This window comes from Syngnathus typhle, linkage group LG1 (genome assembly GCF_033458585.1).
Source record: "Syngnathus typhle isolate RoL2023-S1 ecotype Sweden linkage group LG1, RoL_Styp_1.0, whole genome shotgun sequence".
Classification (NCBI taxonomy): domain Eukaryota; kingdom Metazoa; phylum Chordata; class Actinopteri; order Syngnathiformes; family Syngnathidae; genus Syngnathus; species Syngnathus typhle.
In genome coordinates, this window is record NC_083738.1 from 16,002,501 (window position 1) to 16,017,404 (window position 14,904).

Genomic DNA, 14,904 nt, shown 5'->3' on the forward strand with positions numbered 1-14,904 from the left:
TGTAACAAAAAAGTCAGTAGGTATTGTGTTATCAAGCAAACACAAATTGTCAAACAACAAACCTTCCTTCTTTTGTAGCTATGGCTAACAAAATAAATCCATTCATTTTAGTTTTTAGGTTTTAATCAATATTATGAACTTGATATGTAGTTTTATTATTTTTAAGCATTTCGTTTTTAGCTTATTTTGCCTCACTAACTTCAAGACAAGATGAACCAGTTCAACACAAATCACTTAATTGACCGATCCATTAGTATTCCATGCATGTTCTGCACACAACAGACAAATGGAATCAACTTGCACTGCGCTGTGGCGATTGAAGGAGACCAGACAAGTGAAGTGCCTGTTTTTGGAGTTCGCTCAGTGCAGCAGGAGGTAAATAATTCCCACAGGCTGCTGCTGAACTAGCAGAAAAGTAAGCTTTTAAACGTGAAGGTCACTTTCGTGAAGCTGTCCGATGCAAATGTTTAACCAGTCATTTGCGAGCATGGAAAATTGAGTAATGGGCTTCATTCCGTGGTGAGAAGCAGGTCATCAATCTAGGAGGTGAGCTGGGGATGGAAAATGATGTACCTTTTTCCAAGCAGAAGTTTTCACACCCAGTGCCATATTAAATTCATGACCAAGTATTGTCTCAAACAGCACAACACCCGTACAGCGCCGAGTTTGTTTGTTAGTTTGTCAACTTGCATAAGCACACCGACACACACAAACATCAATGTGCAAACAAGGGGGGTGGGGGTAAACTGTTGTTCCTACCACTCGATCAATTGCGTGCTTTTGCTGGAAAATATAAAGTTGTTGCACCCTAAAGTGCAACCAGGCAAAGTGGAAGTAGTGAGAAGCATCCCGAGCAAAATGAGAGCAGAGAATGAAGCTGCTTGTTTCCTTACCCAAGGACTCCACCCCTCCCTCACGTTCAAACCAAATGTCACAATTAGATAAGAAAGATAAGGACAGCTTACCTGGTCGTAGCGTGACTCCCCGAGACGGAAAGAAGGACAAGCCGCAGCATCGGCCATGACAGCCCCCTCTTTTTTCTCATGAACGAACCTCAAGCCGGCGTCCTCAAGTGCAACTCCTCGCCGTTCAAAGTAGTGCTGGGGAAAAAGAAGCCTTGCTGTCAACCGCAAAGCCAGATGGGAAATGAAGTCCTTCACTGTCTGTCGTCGCTCGTACAGCAACAGAGCGTGACTGCATCCCAAATGATCGATGACGGGCAGCAGGCTGTTGCATAACTAGCGCGATCGATTGTTATGATCTGCGAACGTTTGTCGGAGAGCTGGACGGATATGAAATTGATTTTAAAACGTTGTGGCTCATTAATAAAGAAAAAAATGATTAAGTGCTGCTTGCAGGTGTGTGCGACAAAATGAATTTTCTCCATAAAGTCTTCTTTTTAAACTAGAATACAAAAAATAACGAACAAACGGGAGAAACAACAACAATCAATAATTAGGAAATTACTATTAAATAATAAACCATATAAAAACGAATAAAAAATAAATAAATAAAAATAAATAAATAAATAAATAAATAAATAAATAAATAAATAAATAAATAAATAAATAAATAAATAAATAAATAAATAAATAAATAAATGAAAATAGACATGTGCCTTTTTTCACCGTACCTTACAATTTGCATGAACACCCACAATACAGTACACATGAATTCAAAACGCTTCAGGTATTTAATGTTGTTGTGGTGATGGGGTTTTAACTTGTCAGGAGTCACTACAGCAAATGACGGGAATGATTTGTATGTCTGTTTTTGTGCCCCATATGCCCTTGCAGACTCAACCCAATCATATTTTCTGCAGGTTTGGGACCTGCCATGGCTGAACATAATTGTGCCACTGACTGGAAATTAAACCTGCTCTCTCTGTAAAAGGGAAATCCATGACTAGATAACACATCACACATAATTATGTATCATAGGCCTACACATATACCAAACACATTTATGTCATTTCTTTTTTTAGTCAACACAGTACTGTAAAGAGCATGTACACTGCATGCATCTCCTATTATGGAATCATAACGCTATGATTGAAAATATAGAACATAAATTGTCTGAAGTAACATAGTATCATCATTAGAAGCAACTCCCGCTGTGCAGTGGTGGTCTTGTAGATTATGCAAAATTGTTTTCATAATTTAATTGAATATACATATATTTTTCCTATGCATCGAAACGTATGGGACATTATGGCATTTATCTATCTATTGAGTGTGCAGGTGTTATGAAGGATGAGTCTGATTTGCACACATGCATGCATGGGAAGAACATGCAAACTCCACTCAGCAAGGCACTAAGATTCCAACCCGGGACCTCTCTAATGTGAGTCAGGCGCGGTAATCACTAGCCCACCATAGTGCACTGACCTAATTTGATTAAAAATCATTGTTATTGTGTTTACGTGATGTCCTGACGATAGTGAACTTGGAGTTTACATTATCTGTAAGATATCATTTCAAACAACAAGGCATATGGAGGGATGGGCAAAAGATGTATAAATAAAGATGTATTGTGGGCGTGAAAGAGTTTCCTTTTTTTGAATTGGACTCTTTTTAAGGCTGGAGTGAATACCCCCCCTAGTGGTCAGAACTATGCAACACATCAGTATGTAACCATCCGTACTTTCATCACAGAGGCAACATAAGGGTCACACTTTGTTCTTACGTAACTGTGGTCGGGTGAGGCTCTGCAGAAAGTTTCGGAGGTCATACACAAAAACATTCTTGTATGGAAATAGCTAAACAAGCGCGGTATCTTTTTCTGCCGCATGAAAGATAACTTATAACACTCTTGCTTCCGCCTGCAAGTAAAACACAGCGTCCTTACAATGAAAAGGGGGAATCAGGGGCATATCAAAAGTTAAACACAATTTGTTCATTTACACGTTTATTTTTCGCCTTGGTTTTCTGTTTTCGTTTGGCTACACAATATTTAGCTTGCGCACACCATTTCCTGCTCTGTGGTTATCTTTTTTTCTTTTTTTGCATTTACATCAACTTTATGTGGCACTCTCACAACAACCACAGCTGAGTTGTAACAAAGAGCTGTACATTATAATAATATCAATAATAATACAAATGACATACTATTGTATTATGACTACTGTTGTATTATTGTCATATGAATCCTTGTGCTGTATTATTTGACATTAAATTGCTACCTTAGAATTTGAATGCAATAACATCCAGTGACCACAACTTGTTCTAGTTTGTTGAGGCAAAAGTATCTAAAGCTTTCCTTATATTATTTTGTACTCTTTTGTTGTTTTTAACTTGCATGCATATAATAATGTGTCAACAGGCATGTATGTAGTAGTTGTTGGAACACCACCTAGTTTTTTATGTCTACTTAATCTTTGAAGTCACTTTTACAGGTGGGAAAATGTGTTCAGTGGCTGGGATATATTCCGTGTTTCGCAGTACTGAGGCCTTGGCGCCGGCGTCACTTGTGTCTGGAGCGGACCTGAAGTAGCGTAGGGGTCTGCTCCATGATGCGTAGCAGCAGGTTGTCGATGTAGTCCTCCAAGTCACGGACCTGGGCCTTGACCTTCTTCAGGTCCGCCTCGCACTTCTCCAGCTGCGCCCGCTGACGATCGGAGGCGACCTGCTGCTTGTTCATGTCCATGTCCTGCTGCAGCAGCAAGGAGATGAGCTCCATGTTGGTCAGGTGCTCATATAGGGCTGACCTGTCCTCTGTGGGCTCCTGTTCAAGAGAAGAAGACCTGTCAAAACAATTTTGACCCTGTCGCCCAACACGGAACGCTGATGGGCATAGTTCTACTTTCTATAGCTGATGTCACGTTTTGCACTTCTTCACAATGATGGAAAATCTAAGAGTGATGTTGGTATGTTTTGAAATGTGAGAGGAAAGCAGAGGAAACAAACAAAGGAGAGCCAGCTCTCGAGTTGGACCTCTTGATGCTCTACCTGTGCACCACATATTTAAGATACAACTGTGTACAAGATGACAGAAATTTATTTTCTGTGTATTGCTCACAGTTGGTCTTCTACTGAGTGTTGATTTCCGTGCCAAAACGGTCCTCCAAAGCTATATCACAATTTAATGTCCCACGGCATATTGATTGGAGTAAAGTATTAATAAATGCTTGCTGAGGCATTAGTGTGCAGACCTACAGGCTTCCTGGGATTTATTAAGACACTTTAATTACTTTACTGTCTGGGCATCACATCAAGCTATAACTCTGAAAATAGCTGCAATTTATATGGAAATGATAGCGACAGCTAATGTAGTATAATCATACTAAAATATTTCATATCCAACCCTTGTGTTGGTCTAAGGATTATTTTTCTTTTCTGACAGTAAATGGAAACATGCTACTTTGAGTTCCACCTAATAAACAAGTTACAGAGGTTTGATAAAGTTGTGTTTTTGTTGTTGTTGTGAGCTTACCTGAATTTTCGGCGGCTCAACCACCACCTGATGGGCGGAGCGTCCTGGACTTATGGTGGATTTGAGTTTTTCCAGAACTGAACGGCTCTCCTTCTTCTCTGGTTGGGTTAAAGGTTTCACTGGGTGCATTCTGCAATTGTAAAGAGGTGAGAAGCGTACAGTCGTTTGAACCCTGTAATAGTGTTCATGGTTTAATATAATAACTTGTGGCCACAGGGGTGTACAATTAAGAAATCCATACAAATACAGTGCGGTGTAGTCATGAAAACCGTGACTTATTTGTTGAAAAACTTAGTTCAACAGTAAGAGCTGAATTCACAAAGAATTAAATGCGGCGGCTAATAGCGCCTACAATAGCACTTTGTTTACACCGACACGGGATATTGCGTGAATTACATACAGCGCAAATATGCCCACAAAGCTTAACAGTGCTTTCATTTTAGAGCCATTAACGGCCATATCTCATGGCTCAAAGATTTGTCGACGGGTCATTGGGGTTGCTGGGAAATGGAAATTTGGACATGTCAACAGCATGGTCATGTTTACGCATGAACATGCAAAGGTTGCTCGGCGTCACGTTGTTCCTTCACGTATTGGTTGGATGTCGCGGTTCACAATGTTGCCGCTCATGCAAAATGGGGCCCCTCACATTGAATGGAGCCCTATGCACACTGTGTGATCTGCGTGTAGGGAGGGGCGGCTCTTGCATGGCATGACAATTATTCTCCGTCCTACTGCTTCCATGATCAAACTCCCACATTCAAATTACTGGGGTTACAATTAGAAATCCAGATCTTGTAACCTCATTGGCATATGCAACTTGACAGTTGAAATTTTTACATGAAATCAGAATCTCCTTCCTATAGATCACGACGGTCAAACTCATGGCCCAGGGGCCAGATTTGGCCCACCATATCATTATGTGGCCTGCGAAAGCAAATCAACGTCCATGATCATTGCTAAAATCTGCACCAAATTTTCAAATTGGGATGTAGGGATAAATAATAACGTTAAAATTTTGCAAGAATTTTTGTTACCCTTTTTACAGTAACTTGAGCAATAATTAAACAAACTCTTATGTCTGATTTCAAAATTAGTACTCCATCACTTTGATGTGTATATGTAATAATATTCAATATTTATTTGGTGTCACTGTCATAACGGCCCTCTGAGCCTTAGAGTCTAAGGGAACCTGTAACTACAAAGTGGCCCATGATAAAAATTAGTTTGACACTCCTGCTATAGATGGAACACGTAGTCTGGCCAGTAGGTGCGTACGCTATCATTTGTATATGTAAATGTAAAAAGTACATTATTAAAAGGAATAATTGAAGATTCAGGTAGCTCCTGAACATTAAGACTTGCATTGTGATTGCAGCCTAAGGGAGTGGAAACATGAGATGATAACATGTATGTGAAGGGCAGTGCACAGCAACCAGCAACCAGCTGAACTGAGGACAGCGTCAATGCATCAAACAAGCCAGGCAGGCAAATGAAGGGGAGGGGGAGCAGAAAGAATGACAAATAGCATACATTTTCTGTCTTGAGTGAGTGCCTGCCTACGCGTAGGGAAGGATTGAGTGTGTTTCCTAGTGTGAGGACTCTCACCTGCTCTCCTGGCGGGGCAGTTTGCAAGCCGGCCGAGTCTCCTCAATCAAGAGTGAGTGGCATGCATCAAATGGGGGCTGCTCAGTGGTGCTCAAGTTGAGGGTGGAGGGGGAGGAAGCCATGTAGGGGGCCACAATCAGAGACTTACTTCCAGCGCTTTGCAGCCCCGTGTTTGAGGGACATGTGAGGGGACAACAGGCAGGTGAAAAGGGGAGGTTGGCAGATGTATCAGTTAAGGAGGTGAGAGTACAACCCTCCTCACGTTCTGAAAAACTTCTTAAATGAGGGGCAACTTTGGCATGAAGGACTTCAAAAGACATCTCAGAGTGGTTTTCAGTCTTAGAATCCCACATAAGAGGTAAGGAGTCATCGGTGGAAGGCATTGGTGACTTATCCAATGCCAGATTGGAAGATGGAGCTGGTTTACTTGGTTGATAAGATGACGGACCTTCACTGACGATCGAAGAGTGTTGACCAAGACTGATACTGCTCGGACTATCGATGCTTGAAATTCCTTTCGGTCTAAAACGTGTGCTAACCACCCTTGGGAACAATTCTTTCTCATTATGAAGGTTCTCATCATCATCATGGTCATTTTGTATCTCTTGTAAAGCATCATAATTTCCCTTTTTATTGTCAGTTGGCTCAATCCCGAGATCAGATTGACTGGCTACAAGTTGCTCCTGGGTTTCATCAATGCTATCTTTGTTGGCCTCAAATAAAACGTCCTGGCAAACTGGGGAGACTTTGCACATTTTATTTGATAAACTGGTTTGTTCCAACGATGAGTCTCTTAAGGAATCTTTAAGCGTTTTAGCATTTCTATGAGTAGCCATCTCGTGATAAACCCCGATTTTAGAATCTTTTGACAGCTGTGGACCAATCCTACTTAAAATGCTGAGGCCTTTGTGGTCATCAATTGCGTCTGACAGAGAAGATCCATCAGAATCTATGAAGCTGAAATCAGAATTGCTCACATTCATGTTCAGATCCGGGAGGGTTAATGGAAAACTCACATTATTGTTGATGCCTATGGTTTGACTTATTGTAGAAGATTCTGTAGATTCTACCAAAGGGGGAGTCCGACCAGTCGTTAACTCTGACACCGAGACAGGATTATAGGACTTCTTCAAAAGGTCAGCAATATTCTCCTGGTCGAGAACATTCTCAGGTCCAACATGTAAAGTGGGTTGTCTGACATTTCCCTTGCAAACCCTTCCATACAAGTCTTGTTCAAATAACATGCCCCCCCAGAAGTCAGTGATGTCTTCCAAGGGTTCGTACTTTTTGAGAGACTCTTCAGACGTTGATCCCGGGGACGGGATGATTCCATGAAGCTGAGAGTTAAGATTAAAGGAAGCCGAGGTCTCGCTGTCTGGTGACACACTTGATCCTGGTCTTTTACACTCGGACTCTCTTCCAAACTGCAGTGAGGCCATTCCAGTCTGGGACAGAAGGTAGGCTTCTTTGTGGACTGCCAGCTCTTGGCCTCTGTGGAGCCAGCCATCAGAGTATATCTCATTTGTCAAATTTCTCCTTGGCGGTAACGGTGGAGGGTGTTCCTGGTATCTTTGTCGCTCTTGTTTATGAAATTGGGTATTAATATTTGCTACATGAGGACTGTACCGCTGACTTGATGCGAGGGTACTTTCTAGTTGCATCTGAGTGGCATCTCCATTGGGGGAGTTGAGCCTGTTTGAAGCAAACGCGTCAAATGAGTCTTCCCAGTCCTGTATGCTCACTGACATGGGGCGATCACGATCACTTGAGCGTTTGGAGCTTTGCGGTAAAAACTCAGGGAGGGAAACCTGTCTAGCGACAGGCCTCGGACGCTCCCTCTTAATGGAGTTTTTTTTGCTAGTGCCTCGAGTAAGACTGGTTGTGCCCCGGTCGGAGTGTTGAGAAGTGTGAAACAAGGTTGAGGAGCTAGGTGCAGCTGGAGAGGAACTCTGCAACTCCTCAAAGAAGGGGTTTGAGGGGGAGATGGGGGTGGACGGAGGGGTGATTGGGTGTGTGTGATTCTCGTCAATGGGGAGGGAGTCAGTGGAGGAGGAAGCGCGAGGGGGGATAGGAGGGGATATAGATGTTGTGCTTTCTAGTTTAGGAGAAACTTCCAGCCTGTAGAGGAAAAGAGGGCACAGTGGTCCTCTTAGTTAAGATTCCCAAACATGGCTCTCACACAAACAGTCACCCACATACTGTATTATCTGATATTCCACAACTAAGTGGGACTTGTGGTTTATAAACATAAAACTGGCCAAATGATAAAGTTACTGTAAAGTGAGCCAGGCATGAAATTAAACTGAAAAGAAGCAAAGTAAATTTGCAGAAATAATCAAGCATGAAGGTAACATGTACAACAGTTGCCATGTGCTTCAGCTGATATCAACATGGGTGCAGGTGCAAATTATGGTGGTTGAGTGGCATCATCGTATTGAAATGGAAAGACATGAAAACTAACTTAGTACAGTTTTCAAACAATGTACAACTCAAGACAAGCCTTGAGAGAAGAGGCTTCCAACAAATGGCATGATGGCAAACCAGAAATCCCAGCTGACTCACCTTGGCTTGTTCTGGGAGTCTGTAGAACTGAACCAGCCTCTGAGCCTCCCTTCCGAGTTGGAGGCGGCCTGGCTCCCATCCGGTTTTGCTGCGACAGAATCACTCCTACCTCCAGATAATAAGGTCTTTCTCAACTTCCTCCCTTTGTCGGATGAATCAGCAGCGAAGGGGTTTGCCACCTGCTCAGGATGTCCTCCCATCTCTGCCCAGCGAGCTTCCTTATCTCCATCCTTTTCCTCTTTCTTCATCTTGTCAAAGGACCAGCGTCGCTCTTCTGCTAAAGTACCTTTGTCCTCGTTTCGCTTGGTGAGGTTCTGAAGGGAACGGGACAATGGGGAGCATTTCTCTAACAAAACCAACTTGGATGACAGGGCTCCGGCGCTCTTTGGGATCGATGGCTCGGAATCGTACACGTGACTGCCATTTATGCATACGGACGACTTGGATTGACTCATGCTCTGCTGGCATTGGACGGACTCCATGGTGGGATTCGTCGGAGGCACAGATGCTGTGATTTTACCAGCTTCATCGCTGAAGGCTCGCTTATGTGTGAGGATATTAGAGGCATGCCGACTGGTGAGCACTATAGAAAGGAGAACAAACGTTGTACAGTAAGGACGATTGTTTTCAGACTTTACGAATTTGAACCATGATGGCTGAGTTACAAAAAACGACCAGACGAAAAGACAAAACAAACACACCAGTATGATTGGTTTGTGTCAGAAAATGACACACGTCACCTGTTTTTGTCAGATCTCTGTCTCCATAGCGGGGGTCTGCTCGTGTGACGGTGCTATAGATGGGTGAGCTGGGGAGATCCGAGAGCAGGCCGAGAGCCGGCGGAGGGCTGGTGGTGTCGCTGGCCATGGAGGAGGCGCTGCTTTCAGAGGCCAGCGAAGAGCACGACCTGGTGTCAGATGACTTTCGCAGCTTCCCTTTGAAGAAATCTTTCATGACACTCCTCTTTTCCTCCGTTATTTCCGCATCTCTCCCACGGGGGGCGCACCCGCTTTCGTCACCTGACGGGTGGCCAGGGGTCACGGAGAGGGCGGCGTAGCGGCCCGGCACGATGGCCGAGGACGACTCCACGTCGGGGCGTTTTCTTCCCGTGACGCGATCCTTGAGTTTGCCGAAAGCCGAGCGGCGCCCGTCCTTGACAGTGAGGTCGAACATGCTGGCCGTCATGTTGTTGCGGGTGAACAGCACTGTCAGCTGCAATTCGCCACGCTCCTTGGCTTTTCGGCCCGCCTTCGAGTGCAGTTTGAACCACCTGGGGTTATCACACAAAGAACACAGTGACACTTCAGCTTTGTCTTTATCATCTCAAACACATTTATGGCATCATATATGTAACATCCTCTACTCTTCTGGGGGGGGGGGGTTGCTACAAAATGTGTTCAACCGGCTTGTTCTTCTTGACCAAACTCACCCAAGCGTGTCTTTAGGGCTTTTCCCATTTCTCGCACCGGGAACAGACAATTGCATCTTCCAAATCAAGATTGAGGGAGATTTAAAGTGTCAAGTCCAAGACAATAGATTTTTTGATGAAGTGCATGCCAATAACTATGACCTCTAACGGGACAGCCTAAGAAAAGTATTTAATAGTTGCCTGTTTATATTATTCCAGTTGTAAAGAATATAAAGCAAGTCTGAGCGTTAAGATTTTTGTTGGTTCAACCTTGCTAATCAAAGTCGAATCTAAACATGATGACGGAGCAGTTAGCTCCTGTTGGAGCAAATAATTCAATGTCCTGTATCATTTTATGAGATTATAAATTATATTTGTGCACGCCTTGAATTATATATTGTAAAGCGTACAAAATTCTTAGGTCACCATTCATTCACCATTCAGTTGTTTCATTACAGCAACATATATTATATTGGAATGCTGCTGAGTAAATAATGGCCGTCCATCAAGGCCGATGGTTGTCCATCAAGTAGCCTGCTTCCTGTTTCGTGGAGAACGATGGACAGATGGCAGCAATTATGGGATTCTACCGACAGTGGAAAGTTTTATTGAAACCAGTAAACGAATATATCCTCACATTTACCAAGATTCTGTTCCAATCCAGTGGATTCTTTAGAAAGTGTCTGTATTTTTTCTGTTAACCCTGAGAGCTGCCCTATTTCTGCCTTAACTATGTTAAAATCAGCAGGTTTGCGCAGCAATCAAATTACAGATCTCAAGTTCACTCCCAAGTAAGGGAGATTTGGGTTCACCAGCAAATTTTTGAAGTTCAAGAACTTTTGTTGTAGTCTTTTTGGTACACTCATAAGATTTTTAATGATCCACGGAAAATGGCAGCTGTTAAAAAAGTTATTAAAAACAATCGAACTTGTGGAGGGCCAATACACACAGTGCCATATTTTCTCCATTGTTGTTTTACATTTTGCTCTGAACGTTTCTTATATTTCTGTGAAGCACAGCACATGGTATTACTATAGTATATCACCAGAGCAAAATGAACAACAAAAAGATTGATTTCCTTTTGGAAATGCCTCCCGTATATTACATAATCTGTCAATATCGCCGGAGGGCTTGTGCTCACTGACTTTGCCAAACAAAATCTTTACAACCCTCGCAGCTTAATCCGACATCTGATGTGTGACTGTGCGCGCTTTAAAACTTAGATGACATTGGTCTTCCTGCCTCTTAAATCCTTGGAGTCCACAAAAAACATGTTTTTCTGAAGCGCAGGAATTCTGAGTAGATGTTCCACGTCTGTGGATACTAGTGAAGGGCGGGCGGAGGAGCCACAATTGAAGCCAGATGTGCTGCGATGGTGGACTGGAACTGTTTCACACCAGTGTTGTTACGTCACCTGTCCCAAAACACACTCGTTCGTCAAAGATGGAGATTTCGTCAAGGATTCAAAGTCTGACTGTTGACAATTTGTTCATCTTAGAAGTTTTGACGTCACATAATTGGACGAGATATTTGAATGTAATGGTCCAGGCTTGGGTGGCTGGGATGTGAAAATGTCGTGTCATGTAATGTTACAGTATGCCCTGTTCTGAACCGCAGTTGAGGAGGCCATGAGGAATTTGATCCGAATGTGTTAGACTTCACTCTTCGCTCCAACACCATCGTCATCAAGATCAGAACACACACAAAAAATATCTTCGCAATCACCTTCGACGTACTCATCGCCTTTTTGGGGTGTTATAACATTTTTCTTATCTTATTCAACAGAATTGCAAACAGATGATGCAGTTAAGTTGAACACGACTGCAATAATTAACAGGCGCTTTGTGGATTGCGCAACTGGTCATAGGGGTATAGAATACTGTCAACAGTAGTAACAGTACTACTATTGCTTTAAATAGATGTACTAAAATTTGAAATCATCATCGTATACAATCAAACAGGGAACAACGTTAAGATGGTGCTTATGGGATGGCTATTAAGGGTTCAAGTTAAGGGCAATCCACTAAATGGTCTGTCCTCGATGCCATTGTTCTGAAGTTTATGACCTGCAGTGTCAGAAAGAGGTGCAATAAGTGTCCGATTCTGTCCGTACAATCTACAGAAAGGTAAAAAAGACTAATTACCGGACTAAAAGGTGATCATTGCACCCTTTTCCAAGGGCCATGATTCATGGACATTACAGAGCAGCAAAAGTCAAGTATGAAGGGTACAAAAAATAGAAGCTTTGTCAGAGCCACCCATGTGTCAAGTTAGTGTAACCCAGTGCTTCTCAATTATTTTCTGTTACGCCCCCCCCTAGCAAGAAGAAAACTATTCGCGCCCCCCCCTCCCCACCGTGACTATCCTAACTTGTCTTGTAAGTCGTAAAATGTCGCACTGTCGCAAACGTGACAGAAGTAACAATGAGAGCGCCACTGCCCCCTGCTGTAGTAAACGCGCAATTACACTTTATTCTAGTACTGCCAAAAAAAAAGCCTGTTCCCCAGGGTCACACGCGCCCCACCAGGAATAGCACAGAATAGAGATGCACCGATCCGACTTTTTCAGTTCCGATACCGATACCGATGCCGTGGCTTTGCGTATCGGTCGATACCCGATACCGATCCGATATTATGGTTGACTTAACAAGCTACATAACTCTACATGTGGAACAGAAAAGACCATAGGCAATGGCATCAGGCAGACTACACAGTTCTTTGCTCTAAATTAGGGGTGTCCAAACTAACGGTCCAGTTTTTATTGGCCCGCAGCAAATTCTGAAAACATAATTGAATATGGCCCGCACAAGAAGCTTGAGCTCAGCTTCTCAGTTTCCACACTAGATGGAGCCCGCCACACAAAGCGTTTGACGTCCCATTAACACCCCCCCGGAAGAGAAGCGAACATGCAGCGTTTGACATCCGATTAGCCTCCGCACAATCCTGCAAACTAACAAAAATGTTTACACTCATTTCAAACGTAAGCGTGTTTTTTTAGAATGCGGGAAGAAGCCAGAGTAACAGGAAAAAAAAAAAAAAACGCAAGCATGGAGAAAAAAAATGCTTTTTCCATACGTTCAAATTGAAGTTTGTGAGGCAGACGTGCCAACCACTTCTGCACATTTTGTTAAACGCTGTAAAATATCAGAATATATGTATTCTTGAAGCTGTGATACATGAACTCCCTCTTGTGGTATCAATAGGGATGTTTGATATCACTTTTTTTTTTCAGACAATACCAGCATGAGTATTCAGACTTTGTGAACATGCAAAAAAACTGATACGTCAAGTACTTTTTGATATCGTATGAAAATTCTTTCAACACACATTTGTACACAAAGTATTGGTGGCTGGTATCGGTCGCCTTGATGAATACCTGATACCATACAATAAGGTCAGAATCTGATACCTGTCATTGATACTTGTCTGTTCCTATTTCTATCTTTTTATATCATTGCTATTGTGAGAACTCACACGATAAGCGCCTTCACAGCCTTATCCATGATTCAGGGCTCTCAGTAATACAAATATTGGTGACCCATCATGGTGTTCTGCCAAATAGTGCATTGTGAGAGGAAATCAAAAAGTGTGCAACATCTTCATCATGCTGTCTTTTGGCACCACGTGACACTGCGTTGAAACACTTACTGGTCTCTCGGGCACGCGCCTTTACGGAACATGCGACCCAGCGGGATGATCGTCTGACCCAGGAACACGTCAAGTCCAATCAGGACTCTGTGCATGACTGTGATCACCAGGTCGGCGCTGCCGGGCGGATAGGCTCCGCCACCTCCTCCCTCTTCATCCTCCTCCTCCAGGATGCCCGGGAGGAGCTCGAAGCAGCACTCCTCGGACCACACGGGCACCTCGGCTTTGTCCACCAGGCCCGTGGTGTACTTGTCCTTGCCCACCTGGACCACCGCGTACAGGTAGCGGCTGCCATGTTTGCTCTTGGTCCGCAGTCCCCTGCCGCGGAGCACGGTGACATTGACGTGTGTGGGCACCCACCGCTGCTCGTCGTCCAGATCGATGAAGGACATCATCTTGGACCGCTGCTTTCGGGTGTCACTTGTCAGGCTGCGAGGGTGCACAAAAGGTCCATCTTGGAAGGCAACCAGCAGGCCCGGCGAACGCACGGCGCTGGGGAAAGAAACGGCGCAGATCTGTTAAAGCTGCAGAATTAGCCACCCGTGCACCTCCACTGAAATAAAATGGCACTGTACTGTACCGGAATGTCAACACATGCTGAAGTTGTTCTGGGCGGAACCATCACAGTCACATGATCATCACTGAAGAAAGGGAGGGGAGGGGGGGTCATATCTGTGAAGACCACGTGCGATCAATATGCAGCAGCACCATCGCATCGCATGATGACAATGCAACATCAACGTGCCATAAAAGAGAAACAAACCATTTAGGCGATGACTTCATGCACGTGGAACGTGATGAAAAGGCTGATTATTATTGTATAACAACGCCGCATATTTTCTAATGGGCTTTAACTCACACATTCGTCATCTGTGTATTTCTGACGTCCTCTAGTGGACAAATGGACAAAAACAGCCAGACTCACTTGCATGTGTACAGAGCAGTGCAGGGTTGTCAATTTGCCACTATATATATATTATCATAGTGGCTGCCGAGTTGTGGACATACATTTTATTTACTTTTTTTGTTTGTTTTTAACTGTACACTATATATTATTTTTTTCTTTGCATCTGCATCATTTTCTTGATGACATTTATCCATTTGACCTCATAATGCACTTTCAGCTTTCCAAACTTATGTTACCTTTCCTAAGCTTTTAAATTCAAGTATGCATGCCCGCTCGCCCCATTTTGCTGTTCTCTACAAGCTGAACGGCAGAATTAAGTTATTGATCAATCAATACATTAG

General features: G+C 43.4%; 2 protein-coding genes across 4 annotated transcripts in view; both read right to left on the reverse strand.

Annotated features, from left to right (window-relative positions):
* sfxn5b (sideroflexin 5b) overlaps window positions 1–1,147 on the reverse strand; it is a 9,067-nt gene extending 7,920 nt beyond the window's left edge. For 2 of the 3 annotated variants that reach the window (XR_009715128.1, XM_061284947.1), the window contains exon 1: window positions 966–1,147. Coding sequence is in view for 2 of the 3 variants with exons in the window: in XM_061284947.1 (XP_061140931.1) it covers window positions 966–1,022 (57 nt within the window). In the remaining variant the exon portion in view is untranslated. The remainder of the gene's footprint in view (window positions 1–965) is intronic. The other variant, XM_061284937.1, reaches the window with a different exon arrangement.
* Window positions 1,148–2,890: 1,743 nt separating this feature from the next.
* On the reverse strand, window positions 2,891–14,270 carry rab11fip5b (RAB11 family interacting protein 5b (class I)). The gene is made up of 7 exons (XM_061291215.1): window positions 14,237–14,270; window positions 13,657–14,148; window positions 9,342–9,871; window positions 8,602–9,184; window positions 6,040–8,157; window positions 4,432–4,561; window positions 2,891–3,723 (listed from the first exon to the last, which is right to left on the reverse strand). The coding sequence occupies exons 2-7, from the start codon at window positions 14,049–14,051 to the stop codon at window positions 3,463–3,465; spliced, it is 4,017 nt and encodes a 1,338-aa protein (XP_061147199.1). The 5' UTR covers window positions 14,052–14,148; window positions 14,237–14,270; the 3' UTR covers window positions 2,891–3,462.
* Between the last annotated feature and the right edge of the window lie 634 nt (window positions 14,271–14,904).

What these genes read in the sequence shown, in the direction of transcription:
- rab11fip5b (XM_061291215.1), bottom strand. Translation starts at nt 14,051, where the DNA reads ATGATGTCCTTCATCGATCTGGACGACGAGCAGCGGTGGGTGCCCACA. An exon ending in GACTCCCAGAACAAGCCAAG is followed by an intron (nt 8,158 to 8,601) that starts GTGAGTCAGCTG and finishes TTTCCTCTACAG; the next exon opens with GCTGGAAGTTTCTCCTAAAC. An exon ending in TTGAGCCGCCGAAAATTCAG is followed by an intron (nt 3,724 to 4,431) that starts GTAAGCTCACAA and finishes TCTCTTGAACAG; the next exon opens with GAGCCCACAGAGGACAGGTC.